This window comes from Tamandua tetradactyla, chromosome 3 (genome assembly GCF_023851605.1).
Source record: "Tamandua tetradactyla isolate mTamTet1 chromosome 3, mTamTet1.pri, whole genome shotgun sequence".
NCBI classification, from domain to species: Eukaryota; Metazoa; Chordata; class Mammalia; order Pilosa; family Myrmecophagidae; genus Tamandua; species Tamandua tetradactyla.
The window spans coordinates 38,235,448-38,250,183 of NC_135329.1; the positions used below are offsets into that span (position 1 = coordinate 38,235,448).

At 31.8% G+C, this 14,736-nt stretch overlaps 1 protein-coding gene across 1 annotated transcript in view; it reads left to right on the plus strand.

Annotated features, from left to right (window-relative positions):
• The window catches only part of CSMD1 (CUB and Sushi multiple domains 1), a 519,811-nt gene that overhangs the window by 27,702 nt on the left and 477,373 nt on the right, over positions 1–14,736 (plus strand). The window contains 5 exon segments of the mRNA XM_077151716.1: positions 501–683; positions 2,182–2,508; positions 3,478–3,672; positions 7,995–8,133; positions 11,073–11,260. Coding sequence (XP_077007831.1) covers positions 501–683; positions 2,182–2,508; positions 3,478–3,672; positions 7,995–8,133; positions 11,073–11,260 — 1,032 coding nt within the window.

The following is a 14,736-nucleotide window of genomic DNA, read 5'->3' on the forward strand; positions in this document are numbered from 1 at the left end:
ATATTCTCTTTACATCTGTAGATAATAAATCTGTTATTTTTGCTTTGTAAATGAGTTTAAACAATAATTTGAGAGAAATAGTATTCTAATGGATATATAGATTTAAATATGGAGTAGGGAATGATTGATTTTAATTGCATTTTTTGTTTTTAAAAACATGTAGATTAAAACAAAATCTATACATTTTAGTAGTAGGAATTGAAGATAGCAGACAGGAAATATGTGGGCCAAGAAAAATCTATAAATTATAAAATTGGCATTAACACATCTGCATCCTTAAAGATAATAAGGTAAACACTTTTCTCTCAAATTTAAATTACAATTTTTTTTCTGGCTGTGGTAATTCAGTGTTAAACTGAGTATCTTTTTGACCTTGTTTATGAAAGTGATTTTTACACCAGTAAAAACAAATTAAATATATATATATATTCATTTTCTAAATTGTGAGATTAAAATGTGCATCATGTGTTTTTAATAGTTAATTTGTTTTTTCTTATCAGAAATTGAAAAGGGAGGCTGTGGGGACCCTGGAATTCCTGCCTATGGGAAAAGGACAGGCAGCAGTTTTCTCCATGGAGACACCCTCACGTTTGAATGCCAGGCAGCCTTTGAACTGGTTGGGGAGAGAGTTATCACCTGTCAGCAGAACAATCAGTGGTCTGGCAACAAGCCAAGTTGTGTATGTGAGTGTCCTGCCTTGACCCCTTTCTGTTTTGCAACTGCCTTGCAAGGGAAAGAAAGAAGAAAGCAGAGCACACATTTTGGGAGGGCATCTTTCAAAATAGCTTAGGAGTGCTTCATTTACCAGGAACAGGCAAGGGTATTTTCAAATGCTAATTCTTCTGCTTTCTCCATTTATTTATGATTAATTAATGATTTTATTGTGTCTATCAGATAAAACATTGTTGAGAGTTTTCTACTAGTAAGAACACAAAACATACCAGTACTTCCAATCCAGAGCTTCTGGTGCTCAACTATACCAGACTTTAGTACATCGATGGAACTCTTTTACATCTTAATGTTTTATACCACTTAAACATATGTTATTTACCAGTGTGAAGCGTAGTGGTAGTATTGGTGTGAAAATAGTTCAAAGCCAATTTTAAGTGACTTTTTTTTTAGAATTAAATATAGCAATGGCTGTAAAAAATAAGAAATGATGTGAGGTTAGAAGCAAACCACACCCTAGTGATAAACTGTGTAGTTGTTCCCTATAAAAATTATATATACCTATATGTCTTATATATATATATATATATGCATATTCTTAAAAGTAAATTTTTAAATGCAATTTTATTGAGATACATTATATATTCACATACCATATAATCCTCAAAGCATACAGTTGATGGTTCACAGGATCATCATGTAGCTGTGTATTCATCATCACAATCGATTTTTGAACATTTGCATCACTCTACAAAAACTAAAAATAAGAATAAAAATGGAAGTGAAGAAGAATACCCAAAACATGCAATACCCCTCCACCCCTGATTATTTATTTACTTTTGCCTTTAATTTCTTACTCATCTGTCCATACAATGCATAAAAGGAATGTCAGTCATAAGATGAAAGTAAATTTTTCAAGGCAATCTTGAAAAATTTCAAGAGAATCAACCGAAATTTGCATAAATTTCCAAGTTATTTGTTAATCAATCTTTATCCAGGAGCTAACAAAAAATGAAATAACTTCAAAGGTACGTACTTAAAAATAAAAAATAAAATTAAAAAAAAAACAATGAAAGTGATGTTATCACAGAATGTAAGACTAAAGCTAAACAATATTATTTTTTTAAAAAATAGTTTCGGAGACACAGCCATATTCTCTTATTAATTTTTGCTCTTCTGAAGGCAGAAAACTTATAACTAGAAATTATAGTGTCTATCGCAGATTTTCAGTCAACTTGGTAGGATCATTTCTGAATCCTGCCTACGCTTGATTATTTCTAGGGTCTGGTGTTTTATACAAGATAACAATATATCCAATTACAGTTCTACAATTTTCAGTAAGAGATAAGTTTTGATTCAGAACGACTAGTTTAAGTGTTGGATAATCTGAGCTGTGTGCAGATATGGATTTTCTTTCTAATTTCTTAACAGTCTAGTTTAGCAACTAGTTGCATGGTGCTAGGATTTTGGGTATTCGCAAAACTATTTGAAAATATATTTGTGTCTTTGCAGTTTCATGTTTCTTCAACTTTACTGCACCATCAGGGATTATCCTCTCACCGAATTATCCAGAGGAATATGGCAACAACATGAACTGTGTTTGGTTGATTATATCTGAGCCAGGAAGTCGAATTCACCTCATTTTTAATGACTTTGATGTGGAACCTCAGTTTGACTTCCTTGCAGTCAAGGATGATGGAATTTCTGAAGTAACCGTTCTTGGTACCTTTTCTGGCAATGAAGTACCCTCCCAGCTGGCCAGCAGTGGGCACATCGTGCGCTTGGAATTTCAGTCCGATCACTCTACTACTGGCAGAGGGTTCAATATCACTTACACAAGTAAGTACACCTACATGAGCACTATGTTTGTGTTCCCACTTTATCTAGAAGTATTTAAGTTGAATTTCAAGGCTATTTCAGATGTTTATAATCACTATAAAAATAATGAGAGCAACAAACTTATATAGATAGCATCATCCCAATAAGCTAAAAATTAAATCACTCTAATTTAGGTTAGAATCTTGGTAACACTTATATTAAGGAGCTAGATTGCTCATCTCCCTTCTCACTCTTTTTGGGTTCTCCTCCTTCCTCTGTGTAACAAAATAATGCGGCTATAAAGTTAAGGCATTTGAGGTCTGGAGTCATTGATTCAAATCGTAGCTCTTACTAATATGTGTTGAATTATGATATAACAGCCAACTTTTCTTTGCTTCAGTTTCCTTATTTGCAAAACAAATATAATGAGAACATCTACCTAAAAGCATTGTTGAGGGATAAAGTCTGATAATAAGTCAGTATGAGTAATAGTAAAGTTATTGTTTACTGACTACCTACTCCTTTTAGGCACTATGCTAAGAATTTCCAGTAATTATTTCATTTATTGCTACAGCAAATCTGGAATATGGATTTGATATCGATCCGCATTGATCATTAGAATAACTTCCCCAAGTTCAAATATTAAGTACGAAAGCCAAGAGTTTAGCCAAGCTATCTTCCCTTTCCTTTCTACCACTTGCCACATTTCATCTCCCTCTTTCTTAGAGCATATGAAAAGTGCTTCAAAAACTATAAAAGTCATTGGAGATGATAGTTGTATATATTATCCATCTGCTCTCTTTCCTTCTCTCCCCCACTCTTTCTTATCACCTATTGATCCTATTTATTCAACATATTTATCTAACCACAAGTGATATAACTGAAATTTGGGACAATCAATTCCTTTGTAAGCATGTTTTGTTTCCTTTTTTAAATAATAGTCAAGTATTTTTATTCTAATTTTTTTTTTTCCTTTTTCTACCTTTTCAGCATTTGGTCAGAACGAATGCCATGATCCTGGTATTCCTATAAATGGACGGCGTTTTGGTGACAGGTTTCTACTTGGGAGCTCAGTTTCTTTCCATTGTGATGACGGCTTTGTCAAAACTCAAGGATCAGAGTCCATCACCTGCATCCTACAGGATGGAAATGTCGTGTGGAGTTCTACTGTCCCCCGTTGTGAAGGTTTGTGTCTGGTGACGTTTGTCAGATCATATTCCTCCGAAATGATACATCTAATAAAAAATGTAGATGTATTTATTTAGTAATTTTGTTATTCTTATGATAGCTGACTTCAATTTTTCCATAATTTTCTTCTCGGTTTTTCTGGTCTGCTTCCCTATATAATGAAACCAGAGAAAAAAAATTAAATGAACACATGGATGCTTAAGTATATGCTTCTAATACTGGTGTATGCTTTACACATGTTTGCAGATGCTGCTCTAGCCAAGCATATCATTATTGACTTTGAAACATGAAAGCCTCACAAAAAAAAGAACTGAAATAAACACTATCCTCTAGTCTCTCTTATGTTTGCAATTCTACCTGTCACTTATGTGCCCTCGTTATAGGCTGTTTACAGAGGCTTAACAAGCTTCAGGTATAGCATGTAACTCAGCACATTTGGTGGATGGAAAGGGTTCTGGATTGGTAGGCTGTACAAAGCATAACATCATATTCGAGGGGAAAATATTACATTAAATATTAACAGATAATTCTTCCATTGTAAGGAAGAAAGAGTTGCTAACAATAAATACCACTAAAATTTTTTTTAAAAAGTGAAGAAGCAGTCAATGTTTAAAAGAGATTTAAGTTTCCCTGCACTGAGGAACCCGAATACTGAGGACAGAAGAGTCTCAGGGAGGGCAGGTGGTTGCTCTGTTCATATCACCGACTAGATAGATAGTGGACCAATCCTCATGCTGAAAAGAAGAAGAAATTCTGCTTTAGAATTAAATGAATCTTGCAGGAAAAAATCAAATGGCAAGGAAGAACTGAAAAATACATACAACAAATTTGATCTAATACCTGTTCAAAATACCTCGTATCCCTTTGAGAATGTATGTTCAATGTTTTTCATTGATTATGTTTTAAATCAATTATATACTTGGTCAGAACCTAAATTTAAAAATATTAAAATAACTATGGGCCACATGCATTCATCATGTTACATTTGAACATGATTAGAACCAGAAATAAATATCTAGAAATAAAAAAGCATATATTAAAAGGTAAAATAAACCTTAAGTTGTAAAATATCTGGAAACCATGGAGAAAAGAACACATTCTTCTAAAGGTAATAGAGACTAGAAAAGCAGTATCAGGGTGGAAATGCATCTCTTAAATGCTTCTATTGGTTGAATGAAATAATAATATAAAGGAACTTATTATTAGGATTAAGAAGTTAGAAAAAATAGAAAGCAATTTAGAAAATAATATTAATAGAGATCAAATATTAGAAATAATAATTAAATGTGAAAGTTCTTTTTGGTAAAATTAACAAACCTTGGAGATTTATAATAACAGAAACTAGGAATGAAGAAAATTATAGATACTGAGGAAAATAAAAGAGAAATAACCACAATTATAAAAATTAAGATATCTGAAAAAATGACTAAATATTGAACATCAAAAAACACATATGCCATAGAGGTTCATAAGTGAGTTTTCTGTCTTTAAAGTACAGAGAATTTTAATGCTTTTTTAAACTGTCAGATTATGGAAGTGCTGGCTGCCTTCCTGTTTGATATTCTATAATACTAGCCTTAATTTAATACCAAAACCAGAAAATATTTTAAAAGCATAAATAAAATATGTATGTAATCAGAAGGAACTTATTTTAGGAATGCAGTGTCAGATTGTCCATCAATGCTATTTAAATTGTCAATACATTAAAGGAGAATTTTCCTTTGAAAGGCCTCATCCAGGTATTTGCTTTTTTTGTCATTAGCTGTGTGAATATGGCCATCATTGGTCCTATCTGCCAGGTGTTTCCGGCTCTCCACCAAGTAGGATTTTATTTCTTTATCCTCTTGGGATTTGATGGAACCTTGGAATAAGTTCAAGCAATTTAGTTTTAAATAGAAATGATATACTCAACTTCTGGCCCAGAACCTTTAATTACCTTTACAAGGCATTTTCCCATGTGCCAAGGCTACTTGGCATGCCCGTATATGTGTGGTCTGTGTGAGAAGTACCTGTCCTCTTGCAGATACGTGAGCTTTGGAATGGCTTACTGTGCACTGTACAGGCATACTACACTGCAGTATAGCCTTACCTGGGCTGATGGATACAGCGAACTTGAGATCATCATTTAACATTCAGTGTTTAATTTTGTTAATCTACACTGTCAAGATTAAAATGTCTATTTCATCGGGATATCAGGTAATGCAAGTTCCAAAGTGCACGATAAATTATTGTCCTATGTAAAATACAGGCTGACAATAAAATAGATATTAGCAATGTTTGACAATTTAGGCATATTACCAGAAATAGGACACCTCAAAATAATTTTTAAAAATATTACTCCAGTAAACACTGATTATAAGAGAAATTTATGACTTTATATATATATGTGTGTGTGTGTGTAAGAAATACTGTTTCTAGTAAATAAATCATAATACAGATTGAGAAATGTTTTTTAAACTATACAAATTTTAAGATATTTAATTAAAATGAACTAATTAGTTAAATTAATGTTTACTTTTGTCTATGCTGCATCCCATAGAGGGTTTGCTTCATCACTTGAAGAAACAAGGAATTAAAGTATAGGTAATACTGATCTCTAGGGACATATGACTTGTAAACTATATATCTGAATTTAAGGGTTCAATTATTTAAAATAAACATTAGTAAGAATAGGTTGCTTTTAAAATTATCTTTACGTGAAATCAAGTAGTTTTCTTCAGAAAACAAGTTCATAAAAATGATTCTAATCCTATTATGTTTTGGGAGGATATAGAAATAATGCATGCTTATCACTAAAGATTTGGAAAAGGTACTAAGTTAAGAAAAATATGATCTATGAAGTAACCATCAGTGTTTTCTACATATTTTTGAATTTCCATTTCCTTTTTTCTCTGAATAAAAGTTTTCTTTCACCAAGTTTAGATTATACTATATGTGTAATTTTGCATCTTGCTTTTCAAAATTTAATGTTCTATCACAAAGATTTGCTCACATCATCAAAATTTCAAAAGCTTACTCAATGATATTCCGATGTATGGTCATATTCTTTTCATAATTGTTTTACATTTCTTCTCTTTTTTCTTTGTCTCCTATTATAAATAAAGTAACCATTATTCTTTTTTTTATTTTTCTTTGTTAAATACTTTTAGCATCAAAACCAGTAAAATTGTGCAAATATGTTTCAGCATTTCAACACATATTGCCGCTTGTCCAAAAATGACTGTTTGAAAAAGGATATGATTTTTTTAAAGGATTTCATTTTAGTAACGTATTTACAACCTAAACATTCCCCCTTTAATGACATTCAGATATATAATTCAGTGGTATTAATGACATTCACAGTCTTGTGCAAACATAAGCACTTTGGACACATTTTCATATATTTTATTTGATATCTATAGATTCACAATGAGAATTACTAATGGCAAGGAAATTTGAAAAATAATAGGTGCAATTAAAAATACACAGATTTGGCTAGAACAAGACATTTTTTAACTGTGGTTTTAAATATTGATATGCTATTATTTAAAAATTCTTTTAGTTTATGTGGAAATGCACAATCATTTTTACTGAACCTGAGACATGTTCCTTCTTCAGACTCTTTTTCTTCCTTATAGTTATGGATCATTATTTGTTATACACAGTTTCCAAAGGATCAGCGCAGACTAATTCTGTGTTTTTCCAATTAGATTCCAAATTTTATTTTGTTTTTTAACATTCACCAACAATTTAATATATGTGTGCCAAATTATTTTAACAAAATAATATTTTAACAAAATAATTTTATTAACTTATTAGTAAAGAATTTTAAGAAAATGAACACAATCTAAAGCTAATAAACACATTAACATATATATGTTTAAAATGTAATATAAATCTGTACACACAAACACACCACAGAGTATGTCAACTCTCAATATATGAGGTAATTTTGACAATCAACAGAAGTTTGTGGAATTCTGATTACATGTGAAATAAGAACAACAATGGTGTGGACTTCATAACGTTGTGATGATTAAATGAGATCATTTATTTAAATCATTTAGCATAAAGCCTTAATGTGTACCTTGTCACCATTAGATGAAAAGAACTTTGCTGAATAGAGTTGATGATAAATTACCATATGAGAAGTATATTAAATGCTGCTTTCAAAGACTTGAAGTTTAACTGGGAATAAGTTTGGCTTTAGTATTTGAAACCATTAAATCCATTTACACAGAAGCAAATTCCTGTGTTTTTAATGTTGTCGTTAATATCTATGTAAATGTATTTATTTGCTTGATTAGTGACATGTATTCAATCTGTATTTTCTTTCCTAGCACCATGTGGTGGACATCTGACAGCTTCAAGTGGAGTTATTTTGCCTCCTGGATGGCCAGGATATTACAAAGATTCTTTAAATTGTGAGTGGATAATTGAAGCAAAACCAGGACATTCTATCAAAATAACTTTTGACCGGTAAGAAAAAACTTGGCTTCCTTATTATGGGCCCAAGGACCTGCAAATGTTCAGTCTTTATTAATTGTATCTTAAAGCTTAGAAATGTGACAGTTCTGTAATAATTCCCCAAAAGGAGTATACTTAAGATAAATTAAGCATTTGCTTGATAAGTTTTGTTCTTGAATTTTATCTTCTAAAGTCACAATTAAGTCATTCAGTCCTGTGTCCTCTTAAAAGCTGCTGTCAACCCAGTTCTGCAGGTTTGGTGGGAGGGAGTGGTGGTCCTGGAACATCATTTGCCAATTCACAATGGCTGGTCCTTGATCTGTTTCTGGATTTGGAACCTACTCTGGTGCAAGCAGCTCAAGGATCTTTTGGTACCTTAGGTATTTTCTGAAGTAGCCTAGGGGAACACCTCTCCTGATCATTGGTAATTGGAAAGTAGCTTTGGACTGCAGAGCTGGCAACCCAGGGTGTGCAACAGATTTATCTAGTGCTTTTTAGAAAGTATAAGTGATACTATCAATGAAATGTTGTCTAGATTACTTATTTGATTATGATTCAATAATCTAAAAAATAAAGATGCTATTTCAATTTTGCATGTAAACATCTCAGCATTAAAATGCATTTGATGATAAAAAATGAAAAATGTTTTGAAACTAATCTCATGTGTTAAAGTCTAAGGAAGCATCCTTATTTAGTGTTTCAAGTTACTCTCTGAACAACATTGGGCTATCTCTAACAATGACCTTATTCTTATGAATTGTGATATAAAGACTATCACAATATTTCAAAATCGCTCAATATTGTCATATTATTTTATTTTTTGTTCCCACAAAGTTTCCAATAATCAATAATAGCATCAATGCAGGAAAGGTTTTTAGCTAGGATTGACTTATTTGAAATTAATATTCATATTGTTACTTATCGCTGCTAGAATAATAAAGATATCCAATAGACAATTTCTCAGAAGAAATGAATGGGGTATAAGTATCCATTATACTGAAGAGTAGAATACTGCATATGACCATCGTTTAGGTAAAAACCCTATAATTAATCAATATTTAAGCTCAGTTTTCTATTATTCTTTACAATTTTTGGTATTGAGGGGAAAAATAAGGAAACACATCCCCTAATACCCAGCAGCATATCAAATTTAAAGTATTTAGTAAAAGCAGTGTTTTTACATTCTAGTTCAGCACAATTTATTAATACCCCATTTTCAGTTGCCTAAACAAAGCTACCCATTTAATTTTTCTGAATTTTGCCTTTTCAATATTATTACACTGTGATATTTTGCTAAATTCCATTTATAAGTACCCAATATTTAAGACATTTTCAGATATTTTTTATTTTCCTCTCAAAATAGTATAAACTCCTTAAAAATTAATCACTGGAGCAATTTTTTACACCTTGAACGAAGGGCTGACATCTTAATAAAGGATGTGCTTCTGCATACAAATTTTAAATTCCATATTGATGGCAATATACATGTGTATTAGTTTGACAAATAATGAAAAACATTCAGATTTTTCGGTTTCTGTTTTGCAACAATCTTCCAGTTGTTGAGATGTGTACCATACCCTTGATTTCACTAAAGAGAGAGGATGTGATGTCTTTAGAGCAAATATATCAAATGAGAATTTGTTATGATTATCCAGGCCTTATGAATTTGAACTCAAAAATCTGAGAAGTCATAGAGCCTTTAGAGGTAAATGTAGAATAGTAATAGACAAGGTTGACACTATCCTACCCCAGTGCGTTAGCCTGTGACCCCCTTGTGCTGGATGTGTGATATACAGATTGTTTGAATAATTCTTCTGTGGAACAGCAGACACCAGGGTACCAAACCTGGTTACATGCAAGAATACATAATTATTGTGCGCTTGCACCAAAAGGAATACATGATGTAATGAAAGACAGGGAAGGTCTTTGGTTTCACCATCTTTTTGTCATTTTTACCTGCTATGAAAACTAATTTAAAGTAGCCTCCTCTCTCTCAGGTTGTCTTCCACTTCAGCCACATTCAATGCAAAGCGTGGGGAAAATTCTTTGGCTAAAGGTTACTGAGTGTGTCAGTCTTACGGTGAATAAGCAGCTCGCTGAGACTAAGTCAGGCACTTGGAAACCGGGTTAGCTCTTTGAGGACGAGTTGGGCCAATTTAGAAAATTATTTCAGTGCTAGTATGGTACCTTCAGCTTATCAAACTGTACCCAAGTGGCTGCAACTTTATATAAAAATAATCTAGAGCCAGATTCTCTGGAAGCATAATGTCCTTCTTGGAAGGAAAGTTTAAGCACTTTTTGGAAGCTGTTTCAACTTTTTCAAATGATTAAAGCATCGTTTAGTCGCTGAAGTAGCAATATCCTTAATATGCTTAATGCTTACTATTCCAGTGTCCTGAAAGTGTTAATACAATTTCATAAGACAGGAGATTTTTTTTATGATGGGTATTTAAAGTAGTTACATATTTTGAATTTCTTTTCTCTTTGAAGAGATCATTTCAATTCAATATGACTTTTTGTAAGACACCTATCATCATGTTGAACAGAGAATTTTGAAAAACATTTTGAAAATGCACAATAATTGAGGTTTCACTAATTGAGAATTTCCTATTTATTAATTTATTCGTTAGTTTTGTTTGTTTGTGAAAAGTAATCTGGGTCTCAGTTTTGTTTGGTTTTGTTTCTAATTCGGAGCTGAATAACCACTCCCTTTTGTGTTTATGCTATTATAGGGGAGAAAATTAAGAAAGAAGTGGGGGGAGGGTCTAAGGAGCACATTTTCTTCCAAAAAAAAGTACAATCCTTAAATTTAAAAACGTGTATATATCTAATTTTAAATATTCTATTTGTATTGATGTACATGCGTTTTTAATTAAAAGACCTATTTTCCTAATTTCTGTAAACCAATGTGGATTTGAATTTCTCTTCTGATTCGATACCCATAATTGCAGATTTCAGACTGAAGTCAATTATGACACTCTAGAAGTCAGAGATGGGCCAGCTAATTCATCGCCCCTGATTGGAGAGTACCATGGCACGCAAGCACCACAGTTCCTTATTAGTACAGGAAATTTCATGTACCTGCTTTTCACCACAGACAATAGCCGCTCCAGTGTTGGTTTCCTCATTCACTATGAAAGTAAGTGGGCTTCCTCAATTTCTCACTAAGGCTATGTCTTATAGATGTCAGAATTGAGGATATATGTTGTTATTTTCCAGCATGCAGATAACACTGCTAATTTATTGATCCTATCTGACTCTGTCAAAACTGTATGACAGGAACTTTGGGATTTTATTTTAAGTTCTCAAAATATCTATTAGTTATTTATCATAAAATGGAATAAAGTAAGTATTTAAAACATTTAAAATGTGTTCCTCTATTGTATGATGTAATAATTATTTTTACTGTATTTCGAATATACTAAAAGTAGATATAGTTAGTTGCCAAGAATTATAGAGCATATCGCTGAATTTTTATTTACTAAGCTATCTGTAGTACTTAGGTGTTGGGTCACATAAACAAATTTCACCATGTAGCTAGCAATTAAAATGAAGTTAACCATTACTAAAAGTCAAATAATTATTAAATTATTATATTTCAATATTTTAACCATTGTTAAAAAATATTTAGAAGCGAGTGCACATGTAGTTTAGTGGTTAGAATGCCTGCCTTCCACGCGAGAGGCCCAGGTTCGATTCCTGGCATGCACCAAAAAAAAGAAACAAAAAGAGTGATTGTTAAGGCTTAAGGAAATATATTTTGTAGGATAGTCCCAGCATTAAGTAGTCCTTCCCAGTTTTGTTTCTAGAAGTCCAAATTTTCCTTTTAATTTTAGTTACTGAAAGTAGGAGTTCAAGCTATTATATGATTTTACATTAATGTATTAAAACTACATTTCTGGAATAAGGCTAAGAGGGATTACTCCCTGAAATACACTTTTTAACACTAGCCTATTTAAAAGGCAAAAAAAAAAAAAAAAAAAAAAAATTCCTTTCTGTGTTTAAAAATGCTTCCCTCAGAGTAGTTTGAAAGAAGGGGTATGAATGTAAAGTTAACACTTGACTTGAAGGAATGAAACATTTACTTGCAGATTTTTTTATGGATGTTCTTTATCAGGAACTTATCTTAGCAACAGACAAGATGAATTTAATATAATTTTAACAGTAGATCCTTAATTTACTGGTACCCATAAACTTTCAAAATGAATGGGGTCTTATCTAATATGTTGGATTTTTAATTATTACGTTTTTTTTTCTTGCCTTTCTTTTCGCTAAATCATCTTCTGCAATTTGTGTTAACTCTGGCCTAATTCTATCAGTGATATCAAATAAATAATTTGATATATATTTTTTTCTCTATACTTTTCCATGCTTGTACAATTTTATGTAAACAAAATGTGCATATACATATGTAGAGTTATGTGTACATTTTATTAAAAATGTAATCACACACATTCTTAATCATATGTCTCAGTAAAAAACACTACTTGTATATCTATTCAAACTACTGTTTTGCATTAAATTTTTCTATTTAACGTCTATTTAATTTAATTTTCTATTTATTTATTTTTCTAAATATTTCTATTTAGCAACTGCATAGTATTTCATGATGTGGGTATGAAATAATTAATCCAGCCACTCTCCTACTGATGGTATTCATTTTGTTTTAAAGAAAAACTCATTTTGTTCTTTTTAACATTATGTTGATGATATTATGGCACAATTTATTAATAAGCCATGTACAATATGATACAAATATATTAAACAGTAAGTTAATTTAACTAGAAATACTTGCTGATATTTAAAATCAATGGTATTTTAATGTTTCTGTGCTGCATGCAATATAGAAACTTGCTTGATATATTTTTTGGAAGATGTTCTGCTCTAGAGACCTGGATTACATGAGATTATTAGTATTAACACAATGGAAATATCTAGAGAAAATCCAAATAAGCTCCCCAATATATATATTTTTTTTTACTGGAGAAATTGTCAGTTTACAGAAAAATCATACAGAAAATAGAGTTCCTGGAAGATACAAGGAATAGATGCTCCCCTGGAGCTTCTAGAAGGAACCAGCCTTGCGGGCACCTTGATTTTAACCCATAAGACAACAGTCCTAGGTTAGGTGGCTTGCTGCTGTGCCCTTCTTTTTTTACACCAGTGGCCACACACGTCATCATCAGTCTCAGGGTCAGTGTTTCCCATCAGACAACGAGTTCCTTGAGGGAAGACACCCTGTCATATTCATATCTCCAGCCCCAGGAGCCAGCACTGTACTTGGTACCAAGTGAGCATTCAATGAATGTTTGTTAAACCAATGACTAAGTAAAGTAAGATATAGTAGATTTGGTCTAGTAACCCTGAGACTTTAACCAAGACTTCCTAGTTGCCTTAAGTTTCTGACTCAGACCCCAAAAAAGTAAAAAATTATAACATCCAAAAAAAATAGAGTTCCCATATATCCTTTATTTCCCATACATCCCTTCCTTTAGGGCCCTTGCATTAGTGTGCTTCTTTTGTTGCAATTGATGAAAGAATATTGTTATAATTTTACTTCTAACTATTGTTCAGAGACTGCGTTAGGCTACTCTGTTTGCCTTGTACGGTCCTCTGTTACTGTTTCTAATTTTTTACTCTAATAACAGACATATAACCAAAATTTTTCCCTTTTTATCACATTATTTTTAAGTCAAGCATTCCTAGGTTACTTAGATTGAATTACTTCCATTTGAAATTAAAGCAAAACCTTTTTTTAAATGAGAGACTTCTTTACTTTTGGGGTTGACTAGCCCCAAAAGCTATCCATTCATCCCATTGTTTGCCTCAAATGGCCCAAATAAAATCTTACCTGAACACTCACAGGAATTATTCTCAGAAGTATTAATGTTGTCTCTATGTTATGAACAGCAGGAGAACTGATTAATGATTTAAATTTAAATTCAAATTTAATCTAGTTCATTATATACCATAAATGTGCAGCATGTATTTCAAAGTAAAATTATTAAGGCAAAGTTTAAGAACCAGATAATTTCATTTTTCATTCTTTGTTATGTGACTTTATTTTATCACTTTTCTTTGGAGTAAGAATTACAGTTCTCTGAATTTAAAACCTTATAAAATTAAGACTTTAAGATAAGTCCCCCTTCCCTTTTTTAGACTAAAATTCTTTACCTTTAGACATATAGGTAGATGAAACTTAAGAGAAGAAATACATTTAGGCACTGCCAAATTCTAGAAGGGAGTTTTCCTTATTTCCTCCCTTCCTCCCCTTCCTTTCTTCTCACTAAATCTTATTTTCAAAGTTATGGGTTATTTTGCCTATTTTTAAAACTCTTTGAGGAAATATGTTCTAACGTCAGTATGCAGGCACTGGAAACTAATTTTGTTTACTCATCTAACTCATTTAGATAAATGGACTGTTTGTATTCATTCTTTGTGGAAATCAGAGAATAATAGGAATTTCAGACGTTCTTTTCAGTTTATTTTCACTTATTTAATTTATAAAGAGATAAATTTAAGAATACTTTTAATAATAATAATGTTTTAAGAATTGCTAGATTATAATTCAAAAGTATTTTTTCTGGGGGGGGCTATACTTAAAAGTAGATTTGA